Below are 22,869 nucleotides of genomic sequence, written 5' to 3'. Positions count from 1 at the left end.
AAAGGAGATTACAGAGTGAAGTGCGTACATAAAAGAACAGGGTTCCCCTGTGATACACACTTAAGAACAAAATTCTTCACTGACTGGTTATACTTTATGTGCAATAGCATGTGTGTGACGTAGTCCTTATGTGGACATATAGGAGCTCTCATGTCCATATATTTTCAAGAACTCTAAGCTCACGTTTTGTGTTCCATGTTTCTGGCCAGTGCACTTCTTGCTGTACAGCAGAGCCCTCTACTGGAAAAAGTAAGGCCAGACTAGCTTTTGAGACAATGATCATTAGACAACAGCAGCAAAATTAAGAGTAAATTGTGGGTTTAGTGAAATTTACTGGCTTTTTTCACTTATGAAATAAGTTAATAAAAATATATAATTTTCCTGAAAGCACAAAATGTGATATTCATACAAATTAGAATTAAAATTCTTTACAAGACTACTTTTAAAAAATCCCAGTCAACAGGTTTATATAATCACGTGAGCTAGTCATCTTACAAAATGGTCACTCAAATTTGGGAGGAAGAGGAGTTTATTATTACACTTAGTAGATACTATATGGTATGCCATAATAATAATTAGCATGTATTCACCACTTTAGGTCTTCAAAGCACTATACATGTTGTGACGGAGCAGGGAGCGGGGCAGATTTGACCGGGGAATGTTGCAGGGGGGGTTGCATTGGGGATGGGGGACTTCCCTTGAAGGAAGCTACCTGAGCTGTAACCTGAGCCAGGAGGGGGGTTGGGGGAAGTAACACCTTCTGCCTGGGAGACTGAACAAAGGAGGGAGGGGCTGCTAGGGTAGAGAGGAGTTGGGTCTGAGGAGGGCTAGGCTGGGTGGTGCAACGCAGGGAACCCCAAGCTGGGGTCTAAGCTCCCTGAACCTCCCAGAAGGGCCTAATTGAGGGGTTCTGGTCGTACCTACACGCTCTGCTTAAGACTGTATTCCTGGCCCCTAATAAACCTTCTGTTTTACTGGCTGGTTGAGAGTCACAGTCGATCTCAGGAAGAGGGGTGCGGGGCCCTGAGTCCCCCCATTCTCCGTGACACATGTATTAACTAATTAATTCTCATCAATATGACAGAAACAGATAAATATTCTTATCCTATTTTACAAATGGTGAAACTGACAAGAAGAGTGAAGGAAACGATCTCTGATCATAAAACATGCTCATGGTAGCACTATTTCACAGTTTCTTTTGCTGTGGAACTGGCAAATCTAATCAGGAATTTTTGCATATTTATTTTTGAGGGGCAAGGGAGAAGAATTAGCAGGTGGATTTCAAGAATATCCTGAGCAAACTTGGACATTTGTCACTCCGTTAAGCGGAACTGCACAATTCATGCCATCAGTCCTGTATCAAGTATGCTCTTTGTAATGCTATGGTTTCTGGTATGTACAAAAGGTGCACTGTTCAGGCAAGCTTGTATGTAATGCACTCTTTGTTTGGTCTAGACCACTCTGATGTTTGTAAGTATCAAAAAAGCACTGTAAGGACTAGATGCTTCAGCCAGATTATCCAGTCTCTAGGAGGGTGATTTGTTAGCTTGACTCATACACAGGTATTCTTTCAATTAGATACAGTCACATCTCCATGGAAGATGAAAAATCAACAAACATTTACAGCAATTTATCGTACTGTGACAACAATTAAAAGTTAATCTAATTTAACACTGCAGGATGGATTAAATCAATTACAAGCAAATGCCTTAATGTGCAGTTCTACTCTGAAAGTGAATGTAAAAATGGCATTGCAGGGTTGGTTGCATGTTCATCATACCTCAATGATTCCAGATCAAATGTGTTCAGACAAGAGACTTTGCCCCACCCTCCAACTACAGCCCTGCAAACTGAACCTGGCATTTGAATGCCAAGCTATGGTTTTGTTTGGGTCACACATTGTGTCCAATAATTATGACAATTAAAACAACTGATTGGCTACTGTTTCTAAGATATTTAAGTTTTTACATTTTAGGTCTATGTATATTGTGTAGATAGTAGAGTTTTAATCATAAATTGTAAACCTAGGTCTTTTCATGTGTTTATGGTTGCTTTACATGATATTTCACCTGTCCTGTTTATGTAACACTTTAAAAATCAGCAAAAGGGTTATATAAATAAAATTTATTATGAAACAAAAGGCAAAAAACTATTATGTACATAGTTTAGTCCTATTCAGTGTCTACTCGGCGCTTCTTGGCTTGTCTCTTGTATTCATTAAATGGAGCATCTCTTGTCACTGTCCAGCAATAGTCTGCAAGCATTGATGGGCTCCATTTGCCCTGATAGCGTTTCTCCATTGTTGCAATGTCCTGGTGAAATCGCTAGCCGTGCTCGTCGCTCACTGCTCCGCAGTTCGGTGGAAAAAAATCTAGATGAGAGTGCAAAAAATGTATCTTTAGTGACATGTTGCAACCAAGGCTTTTGTATGCCTTGAGGAGGTTTTCCACCAACAACCTGTAGTTGTCTGCTTGTTGTTTCCGAGAAAATTTATTGCCACTAACTGGAAGGCTTTCCATGCCGTCTTTTCCTTGCCACGCAGTGCATGGTCAAATGCATCATCTCGAAGAAGTTCACGAATCTGAGGACCAACAAAGACACCTTCCTTTATCTTAGCTTCACTTAACCTTGGAAATTTTCCACGGAGGTACTTGAAAGCTGCTTGTGTTTTGTCAATGGCCTTGACAAAGTTCTTCATCAGACCCAGCTTGATGGGTAAGGGTGGTAACAAAATCTTCCTTGATTCAACAAGTGGTGGATGCTAAACACTTTTCCTCCCAGGCTCCAATGACTGTCAGAGTGGCCAATCTTTCTTGATGTAGTGGGAATCTCTTGCACGACTATCCCATTCGCAGAGAAAACAGCAGTACTTTGTGTATCCAGTCTGCAGACCAAGCAAGAGAGCAACAACCTTCAAATCAACACAAAGCTGCCACTGATGTTGGTCATAGTTTATGCACCTCAAAAGTTGTTTCATGTTGTCATAGGTTTCCTTCATATGGACTGCATGACCAACTGGAATTGATGGCAAAACATTGCCATTATGCAGTAAAACAGCTTTAAGACTCGTCTTCGATGAATCAATGAACAGGCTCCACTCATCTGGATCGTGAACGATGTTGAGGGCTGCCATCACACCATCGATGTTGTTGCAGGCTACAAGATCACCTTCCATGAAGAAGAATGGGACAAGATCCTTTTGACGGTCACGGAACATGGAAACCCTAACATCACTTGCCAGGAGATTCCACTGCTGTAGTCTGGAGCCCAACAGCTCTGCCTTACTCTTGGGTAGTTCCAAATCCCTGACAAGGCATTCAGTTCACCTTGTGTTATGAGGTGTGGTTCAGAGGAGGAGGATGGGAGAAAATGTGGGTCCTGTGACATTGATGGTTCAGGACCAGAAGTTTCATCCTCTTCCTCGTCTGACTCAAGTGAGAATGATTCTGGTGCATCAGGAACCGGCAGTCCTTCTCCGTGGGGTATTGGGCGTATAGCTGATGGAATGTTTGGATAATGCACAGTCCACTTTTTCTTCTTTGACACACCTTTCCCAACTGGAGGCACCATGCAGAAGTAACAATTGCTGGTATGATCTGTTGGCTCTCTCCAAATCATTGGCACTGCAAAAGGCATAGATTTCCTTTTCCTGTTCAATCACTGGCGAAGATTTGTTGCACAAGTGTTGCAGCATGTGTGTGGGGCCCACCTCTTGTCTTAATCTCCAATTTTGCAGCCAAAATAAAGGTGATAGGCTTTCTTAACCATAGTGGTTATACCGCGCTTTTGTGATGCAAAAGTCACTTCACCACAAACATAGCAGAAGTTATCTGCACTGTTCACACAAGTACGAGGCATCTCTGCTCACTTTGGCTAAACAGAAATGTGTCCCTTTGCAAAATCAAACACTCACAAATAAGAGAGCACGACACTGTATGATTTCTAGAGCTGATATAGGGCAATTTGTTCAGCAGAGTGATGTAAGCTTTGTTATGATTGCATCATCCATGACTTCTAGGAATAACATGATGCAATTCATATCATGTATGACGCAATACCAGCTTCAGATTGCATCATTCATTGTTTTGCCTAAAAAGCAAGTACTGTCCAAACCCAGTCATAGATTTATTCATAGATCCAGTCAAAGATGTATTTTAGTCATTTCTGGTTTAAATTGAGATCCCTTCCCTTTATAACTCACTTATCCTCCGCCATTCCCAAGTCAAGGGTCGTATATACTGACCCAATAGCATATCTTGAAAACTAGAGCCAATCAACAATTTTAAGCAACATTTTCGTTCTCAGTGACCCAGAATTAGTAAAGTTTGACTACATTTATTTCAGAAGCATTTTGGCTGTAGAGCAGTGTAATATATGTTCTGTGGGTCATGTTCTGCCACCTCTAGAACACGACTGGCTTTAATAGGGATGCATAAGTGTAAGTGACAACAGAATATAGCTCAGCAAATTGAATTTAGGAACCAGTTCTATAGGAGTTTCACAAGCAGGGATGAAATCCATTCCCTCCCTGAGCTCTGCAGAGCCAATACAGCTACTAGGAAGGTAAAGTAGTAAAAGTATTACTTTTGTCATTAAAGTGAGCAGATTTACCTCTGAATATCAGGGAGTAAATCTGTGGAAAAAGGAAGGTGTTTCACAGAGGAAATGCTCTTCAAGTTTAAACTTAAACAAGAGGCACCGAGGGATAGTCCTGAAGTCAAGAAGTTTCAGGTATTCAGAGAAGTTGAATAATTTAGGGCTTTATCCTGCAGAATGAAAGCTGAGAAACAACTGCAATGAGCCACCAGCAGGATAAGTATTCTGCTTTGTTACTAACAATCCAATAAAGTAAAAGCTACAAGGGAGCTATTCCTGCAGGCTGTTGAGCCAGAAAGAACATCACGTCCAGTACATGTCACGAAGCACTCAGTAGCTGGCTATGAGAAATGCCACTTCATAGAATCATCAAATATTTCTATGTAAGAAGGCAGTCCTCGCAGCTACCCCTGCTTTGACTTTCCCCAAATACAGCTCTAGAACATTCCCGAGTAGCCATTATTCCTGGCTGGCAGTACCTAAACTTCTTTAAAATGGCTACTATGCACATCACTTGCAAGCACAGGACTGTATTTAAACCAAAGGGCACACCCAGGGCACATTCTTAAGGTTGCCAGGCGTCTGGTTTTCGACTGGAACACCCGGTTGAAAAGGGACCCTGGCGGCTCTGGTAAGCACCACTGAGCGGGCCGTTAAAAGTCCAGTCGGCGGTGCTGCAGGGCTAAGGCAGGCTGGTCCCTATCTGTCTTGGCACCGCGCTGTGCCCTGGAAGCTGCCAGCAGGTCCGGCACCTAGGCGGGGGGGGGGGGGAGGGCGGCACGGGGCTCCGCGCGCTGCCCCCGCCCTGAGCACCGGCTCCGCACTCCCATTGGCCAGGGTGGGGAGGGCGGTGCCTGCAGGTGAGAGCAGCGCGCAGAGCCTCCTGGTCCCCCAACCTAGGAACTGGACCTGCTGGCCGCTTCCGGGGCGCAGCACGGAGCCAGGATATGCAGGGAGCCTGCCTTAGCCCTGCTATGCCGCTGACTGGGAGCGCCCCAACCTCCTGCCCTGAGCCCCCCCAAACCAAGAGCCCTCATTTCTGGCCCCAGCCCAGAGCCCGTACCCTCTCCCACACCACAAACCTCTGCCTCAACCGGCAGCCCCTCCCACATTCTGAATCCCTCGGTCCCACCCTCCAACCCGGAGCCTCCTCCTGAACCCCAAACCCTTCATCTCTACCCTCACCCCGGAGCCCGCACCCCCAGCTGGAGCCCTCACCCCCCTCCTGCACCCCAACTCCCTGCCCCAGACCAAAGCCCCATCCCGCACCCTGGGGTCTCGGGAATGGGGCAAGGAGTGGAGCCTCAGGGAAGGGGTGGGGCAAGGGTATTCAGTTTTGTGCGATTACAAAGTTGGCAACCCTACACAGAGTCTCCCCCTTACATCCACTTTTCTCCATAACCACCAGTGTGGAGTTCAATGCAGGCCCAGAGATTTGTTCACAACCCACTTTTCTAAGGAGGTTCTGAACAAATACCAAGCGTAAGCATTACACCTTCTGCTCTCTGAGCTTCTTTCAGCAGTGCTCAGCAGCCTGCAGGATTAAGCCCTTAAAAAAGTAGCCAACCAAAATATATCTTGATATTGAAGTAGTAATAAGACCTGCAGCATTGCCTCCAACCAGTGGAGTAAGGAGCTGTAGCTCAGAAAGGTAACTTTGCCTCGTTTGTGAAGAGCTTTATAAGTCAGCATAAACAACTAACATGAAGCTAGAGTGACAGCAAGCAAAATAAGGTCAAACAACTGGAAGAGTGTGCAGTATTATGTAATGTAACTATCTGCCAGTACAAATTGTAGCTGGTGATTTTGTGCCAGCTGCAGCCTATTAAACAAGCTGGAATTCCAATAAGCAAAGCATTTCAATATTCAATTTGGAAGGACACAAAGGTATGGATCAGAACTTCTACATCAGAAAAGGAAAGACAAAGCCAGGTCCTGCAGAAATGTTTCTTAAAAGGTGGGAAAGTGTTTTGAGGACTACACAGACAAAAGAATCTCTGAGGTCCCCAAACCCACAACCCTAGTTCAATACTTCTGTTTCAAAAATAGGGAATTTCAACCAATGTCTTCAAATGCTTTGTAATTTTGCTCATCTGACAGAGGCATCATTTGGTGCACATAAGTATTACACTGTATGGTGATCTGACAGAAGGCATCTTTTACTTTACCCAGATTTTTGAAAGGTGAACATGGCTACAAACATTTCTGATATAAAATTTAACCAGCAACGGCAAGGACTCTGGACAAAAATCCAAATCCAAATCATTGCATAATTCCACACTTGCTATAAACTCTCTTTAAAAATATTCGGGTTTGGATTCTTCGTGAAAGCTATGGAGAGTCTTACTGTACTGTATCATATACACAGGATTATGAACTGTAGTTAAAATAAACTATTTCCTAAAAGGTAGATAATTTGGCAAGACCATCCATTTTCTGTCCTCTGGTGTCCGTGCCCGGTCATGGTGGGACAGCTTGCATGCTCTAACAATCCCCAGAGTCTGTGTCGGTGGGGGTTTTTTGCTCCCGGATTGGTCTGTGGGGGAGGGGCCAGACAAAACAGACACCCTGGTCCTCCAGGTTGGGGGTTAGGCACAGGGCTAACAACCCTGGCCTGTAAAAAACAAAATATGTTACAGAAACAGCGACGGAGAAATCAACCATTACTGTGTGTGACAGCCTTCAGGAGTCAATTACCCGTATGAATGCCAGTGGTGAAAGCCAAAAGGAAGCCACTGGCATAAAGACTGAAGTGCTCAACACCAAGACAAAAACCAAACTTGGTTTTTGGAATGTACGGACAATGTACGAAACAGGGAAACTAGCTCAGGTCACAGCAGAGATGAAACGCTAGAGCTTACACATCCTGGGTGTCAGTGAGAGCAGATGGATGGGATCAGGAAGATTAACAACAGCCTCGGGAGAAACTTTGCTCTTTTCTGGATGGGATGATGGACAACACTATGAGGGTGTTGCCATCCTTTCGAAGAAGGGAGTGGAGATTCCCTGCTTGAATGGAAATCCATCAGCAGCAGACTTGAGAGCCAGACTGAAAGGGAAACATAATAATATCACCCTGATTCAGTGTTATGCTCCGACAAATGACAGTGATGAAGAAGTAAAGGACAAATTCTACCTTATACTACAGGCGGAGTTAGAGTGTCACGTCACGACTTAACTATCGTCATGGGAGCCCTGAATGCCCAGGTCAGTAAGGACAACACAAACAACGGCAGAGCAATGGGAAGACGTAGGTGTGGCACCATGAATGAAAACGGAGAAAGGCTTGTTGATTTCTGTAATATGAATGACCTAGTCATCGGGGGAACCCTATTTCAACATAGTGAAATTCACAAGCTGACATGGTGTTCTCCAAATGACAGAGATAAGAACCAGATTGACCATATCATGATCAATGGCAAACGGCGACACTCACTGACAAGTGTGAAAGTGAGAAGGGGTGCAGATGTTGGCAGTGACCACCACCTTCTGACAGCCTCCATCAAGCTAAAACTGAGAAGTGTGGGTCCACCAAACAAGGGACAAAGACGTTATGATATTGACAAGCTAAAGTCCCTTGAAATACAGAAAGCCTTTGTTCTGCAGTTAAAGAACAGGTTTCAGGCACTTGCAGACCTGGATGAAGAGGAGGGGAATGCGGATGAGGAGATCAACACGAAGTGGTACAAAGTAACAGCAATTTATAAACAGAGCCGTGAAGTCTGTCTAGGCTACAGGCAGAAGAGACGGAAGGAGTGGATTACACACAGCACATGGAATGCCACAGAAACCAGACAAGCCCTGAAGAAAAAAGTTTTAGACACAAAATCCAAGAAGCTAAAGGACAAATACCCCGAGCAGTATAGCAAGGCACACCGGGAAGTCACACACCTTGTGAGAGCAGACAAACGATATTATAGTGATAATCTGGCAACACAAGCAGAAGATGCAGCTGCTCGTGGTGAACAAGGAACCGTCTACAAAATGACGCGGCTTATCAGTGGTAAATGGCAGACACCAACAAACACTCATCAGGAACAAACAAGGACACCTACTAACAATTGAATAAGAACAAGAAATGCGCTGGACAGAGCATTTCAAAGAATTGCTGAACAGGGAGCCACCTAAAGAGGAAGCAAACATCTAGGAGGAAGATACCCCAACTAAGGAAGAGATCATTCAAGCCATCAAATCCTTAAAAAAATGGGAACGCTCCTGGCAAGGATAACTTGAATGCAGAATTGTTCAAGGTAAATCCTAAATTAGCAGCATCTATCCTGGCCCCTCTATTTACATCAATCTAGGAAAGGGAAAAAGTGCCAGATGAGTGGACCAATGGGGTTATGGTGAAGATACCAAAGAAAGGAACTCTTAGTGATTGTAATAAATGGCATGGTATTACATTTTTATCTATGCCAAGCAAAGTATTGTGTAAGATCATAGTCTAGCGTATATCAGAGGCAGTTGATAGTGTTCTCAGAAGAGAGCAAGCTGGTTTTCGGAAAGGGTGTGGATGCACAGACCAGATCTTCACTCTACGAAACATAACAGAACTGTGCTTAAAATGGCAACGGCAACTCTACATAAATTTCATAGACTTTGAGAAGGCTTTTGATAGCATTCACAGGACCAGCCTATGGTGCATTCTGCGGGCATATGGAATTCCTTTCCGTATAATTAACGTCATCAAAAGCTTCCATTTCAACTTTACATGCAATGTTCATCACAGTGAGCTCAGTTTTGGAGTCAAAACAGGAATACTTCAGGGGTGTGTCATGTCTGCAATCCTCTTCAACATTGCCATCGACTGGGTAATGCAGCGTACAACAGAAAACATGCCAAGAGGCATTAAATGGACACTCTTCTCATCCCTTGAAGACCTGGACTTTGCAGATAATGTCATTCTCCTAGCACATACCCAACACCATATACAAGAAAAAACAACTCGACTCAATGCATTCAGCCAGCAAATTGGACTGAAAATCAACCGCAATAAGACATATATCATGAACTTTAATATTGCCTCACCATCACCAGTACTGATAGAGGATTATGTTCTCACCAATGTAGAAACATTCACATACTTGGGCAGCATCATCAGCCAGGACGGTGGAACAAGCCAGGACATCCGGAACAAAATCAATAAAGCCAGGAACACCTTCAAGAGCTTAAATACAGTCTGGAAATCATCAAAATACAACACCAAAACCAAACTCAAGATTTATCAGAGCTGCATACATTCAACACTACTTTATAGTGCAGAATCCTGGGGAATGAGAAAGTATGAAATGTCCAAACTGTCTTCATTCCACACAACCTGCCTCAGAAAAATCCTCTGCATCTTTTGGCCCAGAACAATTTCAAACCAAGATCTATTGACGCAGTGCAGCCAAGAGGATCTGAGCACCATCATTGCCAGGAGGCATCGGAGATGGATTGGTCATGTGCTTCGGATGGAAACAGATTCCACCACCAGAGTAGCAATAAGATGAACACCTGAAGGCAAGCGAAAATGAGGCCGCCCGAAAACAACATGGCGAAGAGCTGTGGAAGCCGAGCTGAAAAACCCTGGCCACAGCTGGGGAACCATTGAAAGACTTACCAGAAACAGACAGGAGTGGAGGAGCTTCGTCACTGCCCTAAACGCCAGAGGTGTAATAGGAACAGGACGATGATGATCCATCATTTTAACAATGCCACCACGCAGATCTGCATTTTTTCTGCTCTTAAATAGCAAGTGACCAATCTGAACCTTTTCTTTTAAGGTTCAAAAAGTCCTCTGGAGAAGTGGAGAGCAAGGCCTCCCAATGACCTATTTAATCTGATTAATCTTTATAGTAGAGAGTGGAATTCAGTGGTAAGGAACTTTCAGTTCTTCAGCTTTGTTCTCCCCATTAGGTACCACCATAATCAATAAAAAAGTTATGTCTCTGAGCACACTGTAAAAATAATTGTTGGTTGGCTCATGTAAATGAGTATGTGCCTCAGTCCAATTCTGATTAGAGAGAAGTTTACATCATGAAATTAATTGTCACAATTGGCTCTAACTGTGACCAGTGCTGGCTGTCTCATCAAAAGGGCCAAGGATTGGACAGACATGGAAAATGACTTCCCTCTGAGCCCTGAAGCACCATTTATATTAAGCGTCAAACAGAGTTGAATGAACAATTTAAACTGTTCCAACTGAATAGGTTTTGAAACCAGTATATTATAGATGGGGGCACAGGAGCTTTGGAGACGCTTGCACTGCACTCCCATTAGCATGCCCAAGTGTATTCTATGGATAAACAGAAGACTTCAGTGTTCAAATCCATCAATCTGACACCTTTCACAAACACTAAATTCACTTTTAAAAAAAGTAAATTAAAGATTTCCAGTTTCTGCGTTAGTGTTTTGGCTCAATTCTAATCAGGTTAAATTACATGCTGCCTATCTAACTTGTCCCTGCTGTTTTAATAGGATAAGTTATTCTTCACTTTCTGTATCTAAACTATTTTGTTAGACTGATGCCACAACTACAAGGCTAAGTTCCCCTCTAGAAACAGGTGCATTTCAGAAGTGATGCCTATGTGTACAGCACACAGGGCATGATCCTGAGACAACTGAGCACTCAGAAATCCCCTTTCCTTTAATGGTCACGTTCAGGGCGGTAAGATCGAGGCTGCTTCCATTTAAAACAACAAAATTCCCAATGACCAAACTGGATGCAGAAGTGGACCCATAATTTGCAGTTCTATAAGAGTTCATTGATACTTACAGGAGATGCTGCATAAATAAGGAACATTGTACATACCCATTGTATGCCATCTTGTCCTGACTGGCTTCCTTTAACTTTTGAAAAAACAGCTCCATTCTAGCAAGAAGAAGGACAAAAGATATTTTAAAAGCTAAGATGTCCCAAATGGTGGTTTTGTTTAGATTTATAAAAGGAAATTTTACATATTTTTTTCACTAACACTTTACATTTCAAGGATTGCAGTTTTAAGTTATTTATATATGTTACATGGAGCAAAAAGCATGGCCAGTAGTATTCACTTAATATATTTAGAAGGACCATGCAAGGATTGCTGGATCTAGCCTTATGTTTCCAAGTCAATAGGCCAATTAGTAAAAGAAAAAAGGACAGAGTGGGTAAGAATAGATTAAAAAAAAAATCAAAACAAAACAATTTTTTAAAATGTAAATTAAATATAGGTTTATTTTAAAAATATACATATTTAAAATTACATTTTGAATTGACAACCTGTGTTTAGGCCTAAACTTATTATAATATATTAAAATAATTTAAATTAAATACAAAAAATAATATTAAGCGGTACGTTTGCTGCCAAAGTATTAAAGAAAGTCAAATTACAGAACTTGTGGAAGTCACTGGCAAAGGACTTGAAATCAGAGTATGCTGAAGTGCTAAACCAGCTTTTGACAGCAGTATCCTCTTCTGCAGTTGCAGCAAGAATACTTCCTTCATTTCAGTTTGTTCAGCAAGTTCAGTGCATTCAAAGTTAAAAAAGTAATTGGGAGTTAGAAAAGGAAAACAAGCTTTCTTGCTTTTCAATCTATGATTAAAAACAAGGTGAGATGATGATATCTACTACTTCTAAATGAAGACATGGTAACCAGAAACAATAAGTTCAATTCACTAACTACAGATAATACTTCGTTTAATAAATCAGTTAGTTGTAAAGGCAAAATATGTTTTGATAATTATTTTCTTATGCATCCAGGCTATTTAAGGTAGTTTTATTTAATTTAAAATGCTGGTTTTCTGCATTTTAAATTTAATTTGAATTTCCATCCAACTAGAGCGTGACGCAAAGTGCAAGTTAAAAATTTATCTAGCGAATAAGAAATGCATCATTCACCATTTTCTAACATAAAAAATATAAAAATTAAGTAACTTCTTTTAAGTTAAGCAATATACTTGCTTAAATAAATGTGCATAAATACAATGTACCCACCTGGTTAGCAAAAAGAAGCACCACATTTAGTTAAAAGGCTACATTTAGTTGCAATCAATGTTTGAATGGTTACTAACCAATGAAAATCAAGCTTTCTTATGGAAAATAACTAAAATGTACAAATGCAAAACACGATTAAAATTGATTTTTTTAAATCAAGGTTTCCTATTTGTTGATTTAAATCATGATTAAAGTCAGTGATTTAAATTAATCCACTCTGAAAAAGGAAGATGAGATAATGCCAGTAGCCTCAGAACACTGGGGAAAAGTCATACATGAGGTTCAGTGGTGCAGCCTGTCAAAGATAAGTTTGAGAAGGAAAATATTTGTGTCATAAGAAAATATTTGTGTTAAAGCCTCAGATTCCTAGCTACCTAGTGGACAATGATTTCTAATTCACAGCTTTGCTGTGGACAGCATATGAGGAAGCCAGACTGTAATGTCATGTAACACTAAGAAGACTTCAGACTGAATAAGGGTTCCCCCCACCAAAAGAGCTAAGCCAGGAAATTAGATACCAACAGACTCTCCTTCTAAAGAAGGAGAAAGTGAAGACATAATGTTGCCTTCAGTTCTTGTACTGTGTGAACTGAAATCTAGAGATAAACCATTTAATCCTCATGAGGCAAGGTTTCACTTCGAGCAGCATTTTAGCTAATTATTGCCTTTATTTTCCCATTATGGAAAGATTACATCTAAATCAGAATCATAACTACAGGAATTTACATTTGGTATCTAGAAAGCTTTACAACAGAACCCCAGAGACAAGTTAAAGGTGACAGATTCTGCAGAAACAGTAGCTTCTTTTAATTTTAACACATCTGTTGAAGATGCAGCAAACAACAAATTGCATTTTACTTTTTTGCTTCCCTAAACAGCCTTACAGAAACTCCATTTGTCTCAAGTTTCAACACAGAATCATACATCAGTCTGGGTTAAGTCAAAGTGCATGCACTCAGGAAGTTTAAAAAAAACCTTTTGATGTACCAGACTGAGTTCAAATGCGCAGCAAAACCTGGAATCGCGGAAATTCAGTCTAGTGTCTGATTTCATAGGTAAAGTCTTTGTCTAGCTGGCAGTGTGGCTCAGGATTGAGAGTAACATTCTAATCTCATCTGTTCTATGCTACCTGCTCACTGTGTCCTGTTGGGTAATGTATTTAATTTTTGCATGTCAATTTTATGGTAATAGCTGTCAATCCCACAGGGATTTTTGAGTAATAATTAGTTAATATTTGTAACGCACTTGAGCATAATAAGTATTATTTTAATTTTTTATGTGTGCCAAATTCAAGTCTTTAAAGTGATTTTTTTTACCTTTGGCGATAAGTAGTACTTATAATAGTACAACTGGAACAGGAGAAACACTGAACTTGTCAAAGTAAGAAGAGCCAAAACCACGTTCTTATTAATTCTCTGCATTAGTCTTCAGGGCTCACTTGATTATCACTTGAAAGCAGCTCAGTCTTTTTCATCTTTTCAGACTGCGTATTACTTCTTTGCTTTTCTGTGAGCAAAGGAAGGTCACATAGTTTAAGTAAAAAATATACATACAAAATCTACTTTTTAATAACAAGGTATAACAGTTCTGAAAAGCTAATTTAAACTATAGTAAATTGTGTGAACATAAAGTACTTACAGAAGACAAAAGAGTAATGCAAATTATGAGTAAATCCACACGAAATGGGAGCTAATCAGTGAGACTACTGGGTTTCTAGTCTTATCTTTGAAAAAACATATTTTAAACAAATAAAACCCATTCAAACTACAGCCAATCTAGATGCAATCCTAACTATATAAGCTAGACATCTAGGAAAGCTACTGGAGTGAGAATACCATCAAAGTGCAACTATCATGTTTAATAAGGAACAATCACCTACTGAAGGGGAAGAAATGCCAACTAAATAAGAGAGACTACCTAAAAAGACTCATTGGCTGGGGAGAGGAACAATTTTAGTATTGAGACCATTTTGTTATTTAAAATATTTAACTATAATGGGAGAAAGAGGAAAAACAGATCCACAACAATCAGAGCAAGAAACCAGGATTAATTGATAGGAAAGAGAACGTTTTCCTCTTTTGTGTTTTATTTTTCCTTTCACTTGACCAGAAATTGGGACATCAAATGAGAATGCACTGAAACTTCATTCTGTGAGAGAAAATCCTGCATTTGAGGAGACACCAGACATTAGAACAGTCATTTACACTGTGATTACATCTCTGATTATGTCTCATGTATTGTGTTGTTCAGAGTGATAACATTTGGTTCATTTCCTTTCTTCAATCCTGCTCTTCCTTAGCTAAATAGCTTCCGGTTCCCTGTCCATATAAGACAGGGGTTCTCAAACTGGGGTCGCGAGTTGTCAGCCTCCACCCTAAACCCCATTTTGCCTCCAGCATTTATAATAGTGTTAAATATATAAAAAAGTGTTTTTAATTTATAATGGGGGGTGGCACTCAGGAGGCTTGCTATGTGAAAGGGGTCACCAGTACAAAAGTTTGAGAACCACTGATATAAGATGAGCTTAAAGTAGTACTGATGATGCTAGTCAAAAACATAAATCAGAGCTTTAAACATAGTGAGTTTGAACACCAACATTTAATTATAGCAGTAGTAGTAGAACGCAACTACCATTCGGGGGATCAAAGTTTGAGACTCCAGCTCAATCTGTCACTTCTGAGCTGGCATAATTTGGGAAATCTGCTGGGTGGGAAACACCTACAGTTCTTCTCTAGTAAGGCTTTCAGCTACTTTATAAATTGGATTCTATTCTGGCACTAACACCAGCATACAATCAAACAGTATGTGTCTGAGATATGAAAGCAGTGTCTGATTTCAAAAGTAAAAGATTTGTCTGGTTGGCATAGCAGTCTGAGCTCAGGATAGGGAGTCAAATTCTAATCTCATCTATGCTAGCTACTCACTATGTTTCAGGTAATTTAAGCACGTCAGTTTTATTGTAACAGTTGTAAATAATCCCCCCGCCCAATGTATTCTGAGAGGACTTGTTTTTTTTTAAATCTCATTCTTCTGAAGCATCATGGGCGATCAGACATTGGACAGGGAGGGCTAGGACTCTGAGGTAGCACTGAGCATTCTCTCAGGTGGTTGGCTGGCTAGATTTTGCTCACATAGTCAGGGTCTAACTGAGCATCATATGTAGGGTCAGGAAAGAATTTCCCCCCAGATCAGATTAGCAGTGACTGGGGGTGAGGGGATGTCACCTTCCTCTGCAAACTGTGGGTGCAGGTCACTTGCCAAGATTATCTGGCCATATTTCACGTAATCCCTGCCATTGTAAGGGCCTCAGACATTGGTGCACTCTCCTATTCTCTGTCTGGGGCATGTAACAGGCTAGTCTCCTGTGGACTGTAATACTTGGGTCTCATTTCGGTCATCGGTTACTGTGCAGGTACAGGGTAGTGACCTGTGATCTAGAGGTGGTCAGACTAGATTTGTGGTTTTCAACCTTTTTTTATCTGCAGACCCCTAAAAAATTTCACACGGAGGTGTAGACCCCTTTGGAAATCTTAGACATAATCTGCAGACCCCCAGGAGTTCGTGGACCACAGGTTGAAAAGCACTGGACTAGATGATCTCATGGTCCCTTCTTGCCTTAAATTTTATGTTCTGAGGAATTCTATGTTCTGGGGAATAGTTAATCTTTGAAAAGCACTTTAAGCATATTTAAGGTTGCCAACCCTCCTGTTTTGGCCAGGAGTCTCCCAGAAGCTACTGAAGCTAATCTGGGAGATTTTAGGCCGCTAAAAAGTCTGGCAGTGCAGCAGGGCTAAGCCAGGCACCCTACCTGCCCTGGTTCTGTGCCGCTCCTGGAAGCAGCCGGCATGTCCAGTGGCTCCTAGCAGGAAGTGCGGGGAAGTCCAGGGGGACTCTGCGCGCTGCCCCAAGTGCCAACTCTGCTGCTCCCATTGGCTGGGAATGGGGAACCGCAGCCAATGGGAGCTGCGGGGGCAGTGCTTACAGGCACAGAGCTGCCAGGCCGCCTGTGAGCTGCTGTTGCTTCTGGGAGCCGTCTGAGGTCAGAGCCTGCACCCCAAACCCCCTCCCCCAGCCCATGCCCCCACCCCCTTCCTGCACCCCAACCCCCTGCTTCAACCCATAGCCCCCTCCCACCCCCAAACCCCCTGCCCCAGGTCAAAACCCCCTCCCCCAGCCCATACCCCCACCCCCTTCCTGCACCCCTCCCCCAACCCATAGCCCCCTCCCACCCCCAAACTCCCTGCCCCAGCCCAGTGAAAGTGAGGGAGCGGGGAAGGGGTCTGGGAAAAGGGTCAGGGCAGAGGGACGACTGGCACTGGGTTTCTGTGCTCAGACAGCTGGCAGCACTAGTGTTACTCGTGCTCAAGGCCGAGCTCTAAGGAGCGTTGGGGGGGGGGGGCGCTGTGTGTTTCCCACCTCAGGGGCCGGGCAGCTCTTCGAACGGTCCTCCTGGGGCCACCCCGACCGGCCACACGGCTCCGGGCCGAGACCAGCGGCGTGCCCGAGTCACCCGCACACAGGCAGAGACCGCTGCTGCGAGCGCGCTTCGCTCCCCGGCAGGCTGCAGAGCCCGGCTCGGGGCCGGTTCTCCCGCAGCTCCTGGGGGCCCTGCACCTCCCTCCCCCGTTCCCCACCAGCTGGCCGGGGAGCGGGCCGGATCCGCCCCGAGCGCCCCCACCTCCCCGGCCCGTCACTCGGAGCCCACGGGGCGCTGGACCCAGCCAGGCCCCCCTCCACACCCGCACGGGCCCCGGGGTGGCGCGGGCAGCCCCCGCGGGCCGCCATTCCGTTACCTGGGCCGCCGCCGCGTCTGCCAGGGGGCGTGGTTTGCAGCAGCCGTAAAGCGCGTGCCTGGAGAAGGGGGCCTGCGGCTAGTAGAGCGGTGGGATAGTTTGCGCATGCGCCAGGAAGGGCGCGAGGACGGCCGCACAGCGAGCAGGGTGTGCGGGGGCTGTGCGAGCGCTGCACGCGGCCTCGGTCACGCTGCCGCCGCCATCGCCTCAGCCAGCACGAGCCTGACGCGGAAGCATCAGGGGATGGGTGGTTGTGGCACTTCAGGGGATGGGTGGTTGTGGCAGTGACATCACAAAGGCCTTTTGCAGGACCTCAGGCTGTTGGTGAAAGGTGGTGGGGTGGTGGTGACCTCACAGAGAGATGCTGACATCAGCCAGGCAGGACAGGGGCGCAGGGCCAGGGAAACCTGGGAGACCCCTGTGGCTTTGCTTCAGCAAGTCTCCTTCTCGAGGTCTCTCTTTGAGGACTGAGAGAGTATTAGGGTTCACGTACGTGAGCGCGAGGAGGAACCTCTTTCGAGTTTTCTCTTTTCCTTTGACTGATTTTACTAGAAAACAGATGTCCCTGTTGAGAAGGTAAGTACCTCCGAGAGGTTTGTAACCTGTTCAGTCTGATCCATCCGGTGCCAGCTGAATTCTAGGCATGGAAAACACTAGTTTAAGGTGGCAGAATTTTATTCCCCACCTGGGATTTTGTCCCATATCACTGGGGACATTAGGGTTTGTCCTTTTTGTTTCACCTTTTCCATTATCCCTCCTTCCTTTCTCTTCATCTCTTACTTCTTTTGACCTTTCTCCTGTTCCCCTCCCACCACCAGGAGGGATGAGGCGGGCTGGCTCCAACTGGCTGTAGCATCTGCTGCTGCAGGGGTTGTGGGTTAGGGGTGTTCCTCTTGGGGAGGCAGAGGCAGAGCAGAGAATGAGCTTGGGTAGAGTCAAGTTCTTCTTGTCCTGGTTAAGTGGTGACTGGGCTTTTAAGGGGACCATGCTGATCGTTCACACACACACCCTGCCGAGTGCTGCAGGGAGGTGAAGGAGGAAACGGTTGGCACAGAGATGAAGCAGACTGAAGTAGGGACAAACACAAGGGTGGAGCAGTCCATGGTGGGTTCCTGTGCGCTGCCCTGAAGGGAGTATAGAGCATGGGCGTGGGGAAGGCAAAACTCACATCCAGGAACCTACTCCTCTGTCCCAAGGGCCAGGAAGGCCTCTGGTTTTTGCTCTCTTCGGTAGCTGGAGCTGCTCTGATTTGGGGGTGGGGTGGGCAGAGGTGGGAAGAGGCCATAGGATTTAATCAAGTGTCAGGGGGAGACTCCCCCTCTGCGGGAGATTATGTTGCCCCTCTGTGGGGAATCCCTTCCTTGCAGATGCTGGACTCTGCCAGGAAGCCCAGCTCCCATCCCTAGCAGCTTGGCTGTTCCCTACCTGCTGTGCACCAGGCCCTCTGCAGAGAGCTGCTCTGGGCAAGGACTGCAGAGCCAGCTGTCATCCTGGTAGGTGTAGCCCCAGGTTCCATAATCCTGACCCATGGTCTCCCTCCGCTGGCAGGCTCTGAAGAAGGCCTGCCCAGAGACATGGATGCCATGCTGAAGAGCTTGTTGACAGCAACCCCCAGCACAGACAATCTCCAGCACATCTTGGAGGTGAGCATAATGGTCAGGGGCAGCAGAAATTTTACCTTAGCCCTAGGGGGGGCCTGGAAATGAGACACTGGATGATCCACGTTTCCATTGTGTCCTGCTACCTGAGAGCCATCCGTGGTCAGGGCAGTCCGTGCAGGGCAGTGTTGGGGCCCTTCCACCTTCAGGGATAGAAGGAAGGCACTGGTGCTCGACAACAGGGCTCTGCCTGGTTCTGTTGAGCACTAACTCCAAGGCCCCAGGCAGGCTTGTGGAGTGAGAGCATCAGACCCCTGTGAGGTCCAGGAGAAGGCCCTCCGAGAAGAGCACTGGCTCCTTCCTAGGAAGCTGCTGAGATTCTCAAGGAGGGATTCATCCCTTCTCTCCCATGGACACAGAGGATTGTAAGGAGCAGGGCGTTGTCCTTTATCCAACAGAGACCTGTCCTAGCTCTCACCCACAAACCTGGGAGAGAGCTGGGCACTTGACCGGATCCTACCCCTGCACTTGCCCTGGTACACTTTCTTCTCCCCTCCTGCCTTGGCTATTAAGCTATGGCTCTATGAACATGAAACAAACAGGAACTTCTTCTCTATCGCTAAGCCAAACTGGTTTATCAAGTCTGATCCCTCAACATATTTCAGGGGGTGTATTTCCAGTACATGTATAGAACTCATTATACCCCACTCAGACCTACATCACACAAGGATATTCATCACCAGAGTGTTGTCAGCTTTCCAAACATAAGAGCGGCCATACTGGGTCAGACCCAAGGTCCATCTAGCCCCATATCCTGTCTTCCGACAGTGGCCAATGCCAGGTGCCCCAGAAGAAATGAACAGAACAGGTCATGATCAAGTGGTTCATCCCCGTCGCCCAGTCCCAGCTTCTGGCAAATAGATGCTAGGGACAGCATCCTTACCCATCCTGGCTAATAGCCATTGATGGACCTATCCTCTATGAGCTTACCTAGTTCTTTGTTGAACCCTGTTATAGTCTTGGTCTTCACAACATCCTCTGACAAGGAGTTCCACAGGTTGACTATGTGTTGTGTGAAAAAATACTTCCTATTTTTATTTTTCAACCTGCTGCCTATTAATTTCATTTGGTGACCCCTAGTTCTTGAATGATGAGGAGTAAATAACATTTCCTTATTTACTTTCTCCACACCAGTCATGATTTCAAAGACCTCTTATCATATCCCCCCTTTAGTCATCCCTTTTCTAAGATGAAAAATCCCAGTCTTCTTAACCTCTCCTCATTTGGCAGCTGTTCCATACCCCTCCAGATCCCTTTCTTGAGTGGTAACAGCTAATTTAGATCCCATCATTTTATATGTAGAGTTGGGATTGTATTTTCCAATGTGCATTTCTTTGCATTTATCAACACTGAATTCTGAACATTGAACATTGCCATTTTGTTGCGCAGTCACCCAGTGTGGTGAGATCCTTTTGTAGCTCTTTGCAGTTAAATCTGCTTGGGATTTAACTATCTTGAGTAGTTTTTTTATCATCTGCAAATTTTGCCACCTCACTGTTTACCCCTTTTTCCAGATCATTTATGAATATGTTGAACAGCACTGGTCTCAGTTCAGACCCCGGGGGACACCACCATTTACCTCTCTCCATTCTGAAAACTGACCATTTATTCCTACCCTTTGTTTCCTATCTTTTAACCAGTTACCAATCCATGAGAGGACCTTATTAGGTACCTGTATGGTACAATAATTCTGCATTGACTCAGTTGATTCAATTGCTTATTCTTTGGGGTGCAGAGACCCTCTGTTCTCCCCCTGGGGTGACAGAACCCTGATTGTCACATCTGTCTTTCAGGCTCTGTCCCAGCCTCTCACAGAGATGTATCCTGCAGCCAACCCAGCTCAGGGAGCAGTGGAGACAGGTGATCTCATCCTGTCACCCCAAGCAACATGGGTCTCATTGAGGCTCAGATGGAAGATCCCATGCATCTCCTGGAGGTAAGAACCGTTGACTCTTCCTGCCACTTGAGGCTCTTGCAACAAACGGGGCTACTGCTACATACCCTGGTTGGGAGCTTTCCCTATCCCTGGATCCCAGCCCTGGTACAGAGACCTATTTTTTCTCATCATGATCTCCTCCTTTTATTCTCAGAGGATGTGTCCAGGATCCTGGATAATGTTTTCTGCAGGAGGTTTGAACGGGGAGAGATCACTCACTGTCAGGACCCAGAGGTCTTCAACCCGGGGCTGTAGGGTTCATGGAAGCAGCCACACTCCAACCCTCCACCTGGAAGCCTGCTGAAAATTGCTTACCTAGGACCCATGAAGTTCAGCCCCAGTTTGAGGCTCCACTCCTGAGGTTCTATTGGAGGAGTCCCAGAGAAGCTAATTGGCCCTCTGGCCCTGCTTAAGGCAGCAGCAGGAAAAGGAAGCTGACTGAACACCAGGGCTGCTCCCTGTTCTGGACCATGTGCTGCCTGTTTCTGCTGCTGCTCCCCTGGCTTGATTTTGTGACATCTGATTTGTGGTTGTGATTGCAAGTTTCTCTTGTGCTTCTGATCTTCCAGAATCCTGACCCAGCTGAGTCTCAACTCCTGTCATGTGAGTGTGGACTCTGGCTCTGACCAGTAGGTCTGGCTGCCCTTGACCGAGCCGTGACATTGTACAATTTCTCCAATGCTCTTTTTTGCTGTCCAGCAAGATACACCAGTACCTTGGCTCCCAAAGTCCTGGTTGCCTGCTATTCAAGGGCTGAGGGGTAGTGCTTGTATTGCCCCCACCCTCACCCCAGCTGCTTTTCCTATGGGAATCTCCCTAGAGCAGAGGAGAAATCTCCTCTTTTCTTAGGATCAGTCCCAACAGTAATTCCACCCACCCTGGCCTCACCTCAGCTACTTTGTTGACCTGGGATCAGGGACCACTTTTGAAGCCCTTAGCATGTGGGTGGGGGTGGGAGCAGAGGCTGAAGCTCCAGCAGTTTCCACCAAAGAACACCACCTTGTCTTTCTATGGTCTGACTAGGGCTCACCATCCATCTTGGAGCTGAACACCAAATGGGAGCTGATAGATTGTCCTTGATGGGCCATGTTCTTGTGTGTGATGGAGCTGTGTGCCAGAGAGGGCCAGGAGAAGATGCACCACGCATGGCCAGGACCGGGCTAAACAGTCTGTAATGGTAGGTGAGTCAAACCTTGGCCACATATAGATACCTTAGGCATCCGTGGGGACTGAATCTGGGCCCTTCGCTGCCAAGAGCACAACTCACTCCAATTTGAGTCATGACGGTAGTGACCCCTACCAGCCCCTCTGAGGGGGTCAGTATTATCTCTGTTAGCTGGCGCACAGGGATAGAAAGCAACTGTCTGCAAGGTCACACACAACATCGCTGCCAGAGGCAGGAAGGAAGCATGGTACTGATACCAGTCCAGCTCCAACCACTAGACTCCACCCGCCTCTAAAGCCAGAGAACCCCAGGAGCCCTGACTCTGACAGCTAGGCCTTAAATGACAAGACCAACCTCCCTCCCACTCAGGAAGCCATAGAAAGGGACCATCTGCTGAGCTCCCCTTTGCAATGACAGTGTCAGAGACCATTGCTAGTGGGTGCCAAGTGACTGAGCAGGGAACTCCTTGAGAGACTCCTAGAGACTTGCAGGTGTTTCACTGTGACCCTCTGGGGTCTGTGGAAAGAGAGCTGCATTGAAGAGACTCTCCTGCCCTAACAAAGGGTTTCTATGCTCCTAGAGAGTCAGCCAGTGAGGCCAGTTTTCAGAATGTGGAAGAGCTGTTTGGCGATGGGTTGGAGGATTCACCATGTAGGTGGCAGCAGCTGCAGTGCCTGGGGTCCCCATGGGCCAAGCCTCCACTCCTGACACACTAAGCTAATTTCCCACTGCTCTCAGTGGGGCTTTGGCTTTAGCTGCTGGG

The 22,869-nt window shown here is 45.2% G+C and overlaps 1 protein-coding gene across 2 annotated transcripts in view; it reads right to left on the bottom strand.

Annotated features, from left to right (window-relative positions):
* FKTN (fukutin) overlaps positions 1-13,975 on the bottom strand; it is a 30,859-nt gene extending 16,884 nt beyond the window's left edge. The window contains exons 1-3 of one of the 2 annotated variants that reach the window (XM_065406761.1): positions 13,871-13,975; positions 11,951-12,058; positions 11,390-11,449 (exon numbers count right to left, since the gene is read on the bottom strand). In XM_065406761.1, coding sequence (XP_065262833.1) covers positions 11,390-11,449; positions 11,951-12,058; positions 13,871-13,975 — 273 coding nt within the window. The remainder of the gene's footprint in view (positions 1-11,389; positions 11,450-11,950; positions 12,059-13,870) is intronic. The other variant, XM_065406762.1, reaches the window with a different exon arrangement.
* Positions 13,976-22,869: the final 8,894 nt, after the last annotated feature.

The sequence above is a fragment of the Emys orbicularis genome, chromosome 6 (genome assembly GCF_028017835.1).
Source record: "Emys orbicularis isolate rEmyOrb1 chromosome 6, rEmyOrb1.hap1, whole genome shotgun sequence".
NCBI classification, from domain to species: Eukaryota; Metazoa; Chordata; order Testudines; family Emydidae; genus Emys; species Emys orbicularis.
This window is presented reverse-complemented; position numbering and strand designations above follow the sequence as displayed.